The sequence below is a fragment of the Hoplias malabaricus genome, chromosome 13 (assembly GCF_029633855.1).
Source record: "Hoplias malabaricus isolate fHopMal1 chromosome 13, fHopMal1.hap1, whole genome shotgun sequence".
Classification (NCBI taxonomy): domain Eukaryota; kingdom Metazoa; phylum Chordata; class Actinopteri; order Characiformes; family Erythrinidae; genus Hoplias; species Hoplias malabaricus.
The window spans coordinates 24,006,895-24,015,437 of NC_089812.1; the positions used below are offsets into that span (position 1 = coordinate 24,006,895).

General features: G+C 36.4%; 1 protein-coding gene across 1 annotated transcript; it reads right to left on the reverse strand.

The window, feature by feature from the left end:
- Positions 1–6,075: 6,075 nt before the first annotated feature.
- Positions 6,076–8,244, reverse strand: LOC136665123 (GTPase IMAP family member 7-like). The gene is made up of 2 exons (XM_066642701.1): positions 8,136–8,244; positions 6,076–7,544 (listed from the first exon to the last, which is right to left on the reverse strand). Exon 2 carries the CDS (start codon positions 7,535–7,537, stop codon positions 6,422–6,424), a length of 1,116 nt encoding a protein of 371 aa, XP_066498798.1. The 5' UTR covers positions 7,538–7,544; positions 8,136–8,244; the 3' UTR covers positions 6,076–6,421.
- Between the last annotated feature and the right edge of the window lie 299 nt (positions 8,245–8,543).

Consider the following 8,543-nt stretch of genomic DNA (forward strand, 5'->3'; position numbering starts at 1 on the left):
GATCTTCCCCTAGTACTGTTACACAAGGTGTTCCCCAAGGTTCAGTCCTAGGCCCTATACTATTCATCATATACATGCTGCCACTTGGTCAGATCATCCACAGCCATGGTCTTAAATATCATTGTTATGCAGATGACGCTCAAATATATGTGAGCACCAAAAATACCTCCACTCTGCCCCCCTCTGCCATTATTTCCTGTGTTCAGGATCTGAGACACTGGTTGCACGCCAACTTTTTGAAACTCAACACAGAAAAAACTGAAGTCTTGCTCACTGGCCCCAAGTTCACTCTTTCAAAAATCTCTGATATCACACTTAACTTTGATGGTGAGGCTATAAAAACCTCTCCAGTTGTTCAAAATTTAGGTGTACTTCTTGACTCCCCCCTGTCCTTCAAACCTCATATTAAGGCCCTAACCAAAACATCCTTCTTCCATCTACGTAATATTGCTCGCCTTCGTCCCCTGCTTTCTGTTAAGGACGCTGAAATTCTGGTCCATGCTTTCATTTCCTGCCGTTTAGACTACTGTAATTCTCTCTTCATTGGCCTTCCTTCTACGACCATACACTCCCTTCAATGTGTTCAGAACTCTGCTGCTCGGGTCCTCTCTTATTCTAAAAAATCAGCTCATTTCACCCCTGTTCTTCATCAGCTCCACTGGTTACCTGTCTCACTCTGTATTCAGTTTAAAGTTCTTCTGCTCACATACAAAGCTCTGCACGGTCTGGTGCCAGCCTACCTTTCTGAACTTTTACACTCCTACTGTCCTACAAGATCACTGAGGTCCTCTGAGAGCAGTCTTTTGTCAGTACCAAAATTTAAATTGGTTACCGCTGGTGGTAGATCATTCAACGTGATGGCACCCAAGCTCTGGAATTCATTACCACAAAGTCTTCGTCTCTGCTCTTCATTTTCTGCCTTTAAAACCCAGCTAAAGACCTATCTCTTCTCTCAGTACTTCTGCACTCTGCAGGCATAAGTGTATTCCTCTATATTTTTATTTTTATTATTATAATTATTATTATCTTTTTTTTTTCCTCCCCCTCCTCTTTGTGTAAAGCGACATTGGGTATTAGAAAAGCGCTATATAAATCTAACTTATTATTATTTGGAATCCGGTTTGTACATATTCTAACAAAGCCTGGGGAGTTGCCATTATAATTAAAAAGTCTCTACAATTTGACCACATTTCTTCTATAACTGACCCTCACGGTTGATATATTATAGTAACTGGATATATTCATAAGAGGCATGTCACTCTGTTCAATTTCTATGGTCCTAACTTTGATAGTGTAGAATGTTTTTGGAAGGCTTTTGATGTTTTGCCAGATTTAACTGAGGCTTATTTGATTGTAGATTGGGACTTCAATACTGTGATGGATAAGCATTTAGATAGATCATCATCTAAATTGTGGAGCCTTTCCAATTTATCAATTGTTTTACATTTTAATTTGATAATTTCTAATAATTTAGTAGATATTTGGAGCAACCTCCATCCATCTGACAGATATTATTCTTTCTTTTCACAAATGCATAAAACGTATTCTCATATTGATTTTTTTTCTGCTGAATGCAAGATTATTATCGAATGTTATTCATTGTAAATATCATAGCATTTTGTTTTCAGATCATGATCCAGTGTCAATGACGCTTGATTTTGGAATGCCACAAAGGTAATATGTTTGCCGGCTTCATCAAAGCTTACTGTCAGATGATGCTTTCTGCCAGTTTATTTCCACTAAAATATCAGAATTTCTGGAACTCAATGATACGCCTAAAGTCTCAAATTCAATTTTATGGGAAATATTTATAGTACTTATACGAGAGCACATTGTCTCTTATGAGGTGTCTTTAAAAAAGTTCCAGCAATGTCATCTGAGAGAGATTGAATCTGAGATAACAAAATTGAAAATATCATATAGAAACTCAGAGAGCAAACAAACTTTAGAAAAAATACTTAATTAAATATATGAATATAATACAATTCTTTCAAGGCAGGAATGTGATCAGATCCTAAAAGTTAAACAGAACAACTTTGAATTGGTGGCCTCCTGGACGGCTTCCTGGTGAGGTGTTTCGGGCATGTCCAATGGGAGGAGGCCTCAGGGAAGACCCAGAACATGTTGGAGAGACTACATGTCTGGACCGGCCTGGGAACGCATAGGTATACCCCCGGAGGAGCTGGAAACAGTGGCTGGGGAGAGGGAGGTCTGGGTTTCTTTACTCTGACTGCTTCCTCCGTGACCCGAACTTGAATAAGCGGTGGATAATGGATGGATACTTTGAATTTGGAGATAAACCACAATGATTATTAGCTTGTCAGCTTAGAAATTCATTCAAACAAAGTCATTCATCATATTAAATCTTCTTCAGGAAGATAAATCTCAGATCCAACAGCAATAAATAATTGTTTTAGAGAATATTATGAGAAATTGTACCAATCAAAAGCAAAAAAAAAATTACTGGAACTAGATGAAGTAGCAAAAAAAAAAGCTTTGTATTCTGAGCTGACCCCTGAAGAAATCGTTGACTCAATTAAATCCTTTCCTAGTTCTAGGGCGTGTGGGCCAGACAGGTTTGGAATTGAGCTCTATAAGACGTTTGCTAATCAGATTACCCTGTGTTTACTAAGAATGTATATCCATTCTACAGAAATTGGAACACTTCCCCAAACTCTATATGAAGCGCATATTTCACTCTTGTTAAAATCTGGAAGAGGTAAAGTAGAACTTTCCTCACACAGGCCAATCATATTATTCAACACTGATATGAAGATTAAAGTAAAGTATTAGCAAATAGATGGAATCGATATATTACTTCTATTAGTCATCCTGATCAGACTGGCTTTGTCCCTAATAGGTTTTACTTTTTTAATGTTAGGCGACTTATGAATTTCATATACCATAATTTTCATAAAATCTCCTCACAGGCTGTTATGAAAGGCAAATGCTGAAAAGGCAGTTGACCAAGTTGAATGGAACTATATCATTACACTACAGCTATCAGCCCATTTTCCTCTTTATAGAGGAAAACGTCAAGAGTGCCCTCTTTCACCCCTCTGTCGCCATAGAACCTTTAGCGATTAGCATTAGAGAAAATAAGAATATTAAGCCTATAACTTTAGGGGATGTTGAACATAAAATTTCCCTATACGCAGATGATATAGTTTACGCTCGATTCCTCCTCTGCTCAGCCTCATTAACACTTTTAGTGAAATATCTGGTATTCCATCAATTAGGGAAAGAGTGAATTCATGGCTCTCTCAGCTACTTTAAACCCCAGGATTTTAAATTACCTCCAATTTAAGATTTCCACTGTTAAAATAAAATATCTTGGTATTGAAGTTACAAAGGACCCCAAAGTTCTATTTAAGCATAATTTTTTGGAAATAATTAATAAACTTAAGCAGGACATTGATAGATGGAGAATACTGTATCTTTCAATTATTGGACGTGTGAATGCAATCTAAATGGTTTCTCTTTTGTTTCATAATGTTCCTATTTTTATCCCCAAATATTTTTTTCAGATCATTGGACTCAATCATTATGCCTTTTATATGGGGGGTTAAGATTTCAAAAACCCATTTACAGAAACCTAGGACATTGGGTGGACTAGGGCTGCCCTGTTTTTTACATTATTACTGGGCAGCTAATGTCAGGGCTCTGACTTATTGACAGTTTGGTTATAAGGAAGGATCTTCTTTAAATAAACCTTCTTGGGTGGTCATTGAAAAGGATTTGGTCAAAGATTCCTCTCTCCCTGTTCTTCTTTTTTACACACCTAGGGCTTCTTTGACAATGAAGAAAGATAATTGTATAATTCATACAGTTCATTTCATTCAGTTATGCAAATCTTGGCTGGTCCCCCAGAGGCTAGAAAATTAGTTTCATGCCTGGTTAATATTTTCTCAAAACAACTAAATCACACTACAGATTACCTGAGGGCTTCATGGGAGAAAGAATTGCTTATTTAAATAGATTGTACTGTAATAGATTGTAGATAGTACTGACTGGGAAGAAAGTCTTCTTCAATTAATGCAAGGCATCAACTTCTTCAATTTAATGTTGTACATAGACTGTATTATTCTAAAACAAAATTAATCCGCATATTCCCATCCATATCACCATTATGTGATAGATGTAAGGGTGCTGAAGGTTCCCTGGCTCACCATTTTTGGATATGTCCTAAACTTGATAGCTATTGGCAAGATATATTTGGTTGATATTCAAAGATATATCATCTAATATTATCTCCTGATCCTGAAATATCTTTGTTTGGTTTTTCAAAAGCATTTGAAGATCTTGATAACAGTACACAAACTGCTGTTAAATTTGGTATAATTGCTAAGAAGATTATTTTAAAATTGTGGAAACAGTATACCATACTCATTTAAAATGTGGCTTACAAAAGTTACAAAAATGTTACATATAGAGAGACTTAGATTTATGCTGTCTGGTAGTCTGGAAAATATTTTGAAATTTGGAAGCCATTTTAGAATATCTAGCCAATATTCAGGACCATTAGTTACGACTCTGTAGCTGTTTATTTTCCCTTTTTTAAATTATTGGTTTATTATGTATTTATTTTATTCATTGTTAGAATTATTGTTATGTGAATGTGTAATCTGAAAATTCTATAAATAAACGCATTAAAAAGAATTGCTGGATTTTTTTTAAATAGTAGTAAATGTATAAGTATAAGCATAAGCCTATAGGCTATATATTTATTTGTAATTATTTAATAATAAAATAATGTCCACTTGCAGTGATATAGCCCCAACAGGTCCAAGCCCCTACAGAATTCACAAATTCAGAATTCAGGCTGTGCAATTGCATTACATTGTGTGTCTAATTCATTTCTTCAAGTTTACACAGGTTTACATTTGAAGAGTTTTGGTAGTGTAAAGATCTGTATGTTTTCCACCAAAATTGACAATTATTATTGTATAAAATGCTTTTCTTTTTCAAAAAAATAAAAAATGATTTTCTCTGACACTTATAACACTTAATGTTATATTTGTGCAGATCTGTGCCACATTTCACAGAACTACAAACATCAACTTGAAGAACCAATTCTTTGCTGTGTTGGACTGATATGCCTACAGCCCACCTACTGTGTATTTGCCAGTGTTGTTTAACACCGCAGGAGATAAACAAGAGATAAAAGGGTACATTTACAGATAAACAATACATTTTCCTGCAGTTTATTAAACTGCCCCTTACTCCTTAAACAAAGGTAAATGTTATAATATTTATATCATTAATAATTTGATATTAAGGACAGTAAGTTTAAAACCCTGTTCACTCCTCTACTGAGGCTACAACATCATGAAATCCTCACGGCACACAATGAACCATGGGAACCATCTCGGCTGGTGAAGGATAGTCCTGTTGCATCCTTTGTTTCTCGGGAAAAGAAGGACACATTTGTTGGCCGCGTATGAAGGAACCTCAGAAATGGAACAGCCTAGTCGTGCCGCCATGACATAATCGGCCTACAAAAGCATCCTTCGAAGGATGCAGCCCCTGAATTGAGACACACCCAATATTGTGTTCCTGTTTTAGTCAAGTGATGGTGTGTTTGCACTGAATGGATATGTTTTAACAAATTACAGACATGATGCCATTCTGTGTACATTACTGAACATTCACAAACATCACACTCATCCATCTATTCATTCATTATTTGTAACCGCTTATTCAGTTCATGGTGGCAGTGAGTCAAGACCCTATCTGGAATCATTGGGTGCAAGGCAGGAATACACCCTGAAGGGGGCACCCGGAGGAAACCCATGCGGACACGGGGAGAACACACCAAACTCCTCACAGACAGTCACCCGGAGCAAGACTCAAACCCACAACCTCCAGGTCCCTTAATTCATTAAGTAATTTATTGTTTTATACCTTATGACTGTAATACAACACATTTAAAAAATCTTTAAACAGACATTTCTTTTTCTCAAGCGTGCAATTATACCACCAATATAATCAAAGAAGCTATTAAGTACAGAAATACACATGCAGGTGCTGGTCATAAAATTAGAATATCATGAAAAAGTTGATTTATTTCAGTAATTCCATTCAAAAAGTGAAACTTGCATATTATACTAGATTGATATATTTCAGGTGTTTATTTCTTTTAATTTGATGATTATAACTGACAACTAATGAAAACCCCAAATTCAATATCTCTGAAATAAATCAACTTTTTCATGATATTGTAATTTCTAATTTTATGACCTGCACCTGTGTATATATATAAAAAACATTCCCTACACCAGAATTGAACTAATGCTTCTTAGTTTTTTTCTTTAGTTCACATCAGTTGATTCTCCAGACTCGTATTTTCCTGTAATATAAAATTTGCCTCTTTAATTCATGACTTATAATCTTGATTCTGTCTCTCCTGCTTCCCCCTTTATCACTGAGCTTCTTGCATCTGCTTCTCAGAAGTTTCTACTTTAAGCTTTAAATATTCAATTTCTATTTTCTGTTCTAGGTCTGCTTTTTCCAGCTTGTAGATTTTTATATTCATTTCATGTTTTTGTTTTAAAACAATCTTCCTAGATCCCTGCAGCTCTCTCACAGTCTCGTGCAATTTAAGCTCCATCCTTTGCAGCTCCTTGCGAAGGTTTTCTAATTTTTCCGTTTGACTTGTGGATTGTTCTCCATGTTCTAAGTATGTGTGTTCTTGTTTTGAATTGTTTATGGCCTGATTCAGATACACTGCTGATGTCCCCTCACCATCTCCATCTAGATAAGGTCTGTGCTCAATCTCTTCCTCACTCTCTGACTCTATTCTAAGTATATCTTCATGATATTTTCCTTCCTCTCTCTCTCTGCATTTACTTCGTCCTTTAACACAAACGTCTGTATCTCTCATTTCAATATTCCATTCCTCATTTATAATTGTTGTGGGAATGTTTAGTTGTGTTTGTTTTTCTACCATCTCCTGAGTTTTTGTGAAAAATATTCCTTTATTTCTTTCCACCATGTCTTTGATCTTCTTCAGCAAAATGGAGACTTGCTCATGATTGTCTTTGTCTCTGTTATTAAAGACATGGTATCTTCCTCCACACATTCTAATGATATTCTTCAATCCTAGATGGGCATCTTCCAAGTATTCCTCAATTGTCTTTCCCTCCAGATCGTCTCCTTTGGTAAATAACACCATTGTGTGCTTGATAGCTTCTTCTCCAAAGACCTCCAAGATCTGCTTGGCTGTATCATCCTCTTCTTTGGTGAAGCGACCAATGGGCAGTACAAAGAGGAGCACATGGGGCCCGGGGTCTGAGATTTCAATGCATTTGTAAATCTTCTGTATGGTTTCACTGTCAGTCTGACTGAAATCTGTCCACCCTGGAGTGTCCACAACAAAGATTCTGTGTCCATCTATAGTGCTGGAGCTCATGGAACAAGCCTGGGTCACTCCCTCTGAGCCGGGCTCTGTGTGGAAAGGTTTCCCGCCCAGGAGAGTGTTCCCTGAGGAACTCTTTCCAGCACCCCTCTTCCCCAGCAGAACTATTCCGATCTCCATAACTTATCTAATAGAGAGAGGAGAAAAGTAGAGGGAACCTAATGAGAGGACAAAATAAGAAAGCAAACACACGAAAAAACAAAACTAACACAAAATTACAAGCTAAAATGTGAAATGACAGCTAACACAAATTGCAAGCAATAAACTGAACAACAATAAAGCACAAATTATACTGACAAAATAAAAAAAGCTAGGAATTAACAATGTGTTTGGACTAGATCAACTACACTCACTCATCCATTCTAAATAGGTTCATCCATTTTGTAAAATATTCATCAATATTTATGTACAACGGAGTAAAACAAATTAGTTATTACCATCTGTGGACCACTACTAGATTTGGAGTAAAGACGGGCTGACAAAGAGTGCTGCAGCCTTGAGCCATGTGCACACGATAAGCATCCCTAACAAATGGCAGCCAAGGGTTAATTGAAAAAAATTAATTAATCAATGTAACCCAATGAAATGGTTAAATTAAATAAAGGCTTAATTTATGTAGTAATGTAGGGCAAGTTAATATAAAAGTCCATAAAGTAAAACGTAGCTCATTATATCTGTCAGTTTCTAAAAATCTCACAACTGAATTGTGTTCCAGTACCTGATGTTTTTCTGGGTCGATCCTCTGCTTCTCTTTAGACGTTGTGAGCTGGTAAATGTGTGTGTTATTAATGAATCCTGAGGATTTGTTACTGCCTTTCACAGCCCTAAAGACAGGCTCTACCTCCTCTGTGACGTCACATGGAGAGCAGTGTTAGTTTATAGCTCCACACTCTGGCGATCATCAGAAGGAGACACTAGACACTCTTAGAGTTACATCAACAGACATGAGAAGTCTTGATCTGAATTATAATAGCAGACGGGATCATAGCAATATACAATCATGGCCACCCCTGAAGCATATCTCCCAGAAAATTATTGCAATTACACATGTTTATTTCCTTTGTGTGTATTGGGAAAAAGTTCATATAATTTCATTCAAAACTCCAAAAGTGGGCTGGACAAAATT

What these genes read in the sequence shown, in the direction of transcription:
- LOC136665123 (XM_066642701.1), bottom strand. Translation starts at nt 7,537, where the DNA reads ATGGAGATCGGAATAGTTCTGCTGGGGAAGAGGGGTGCTGGAAAGAGT.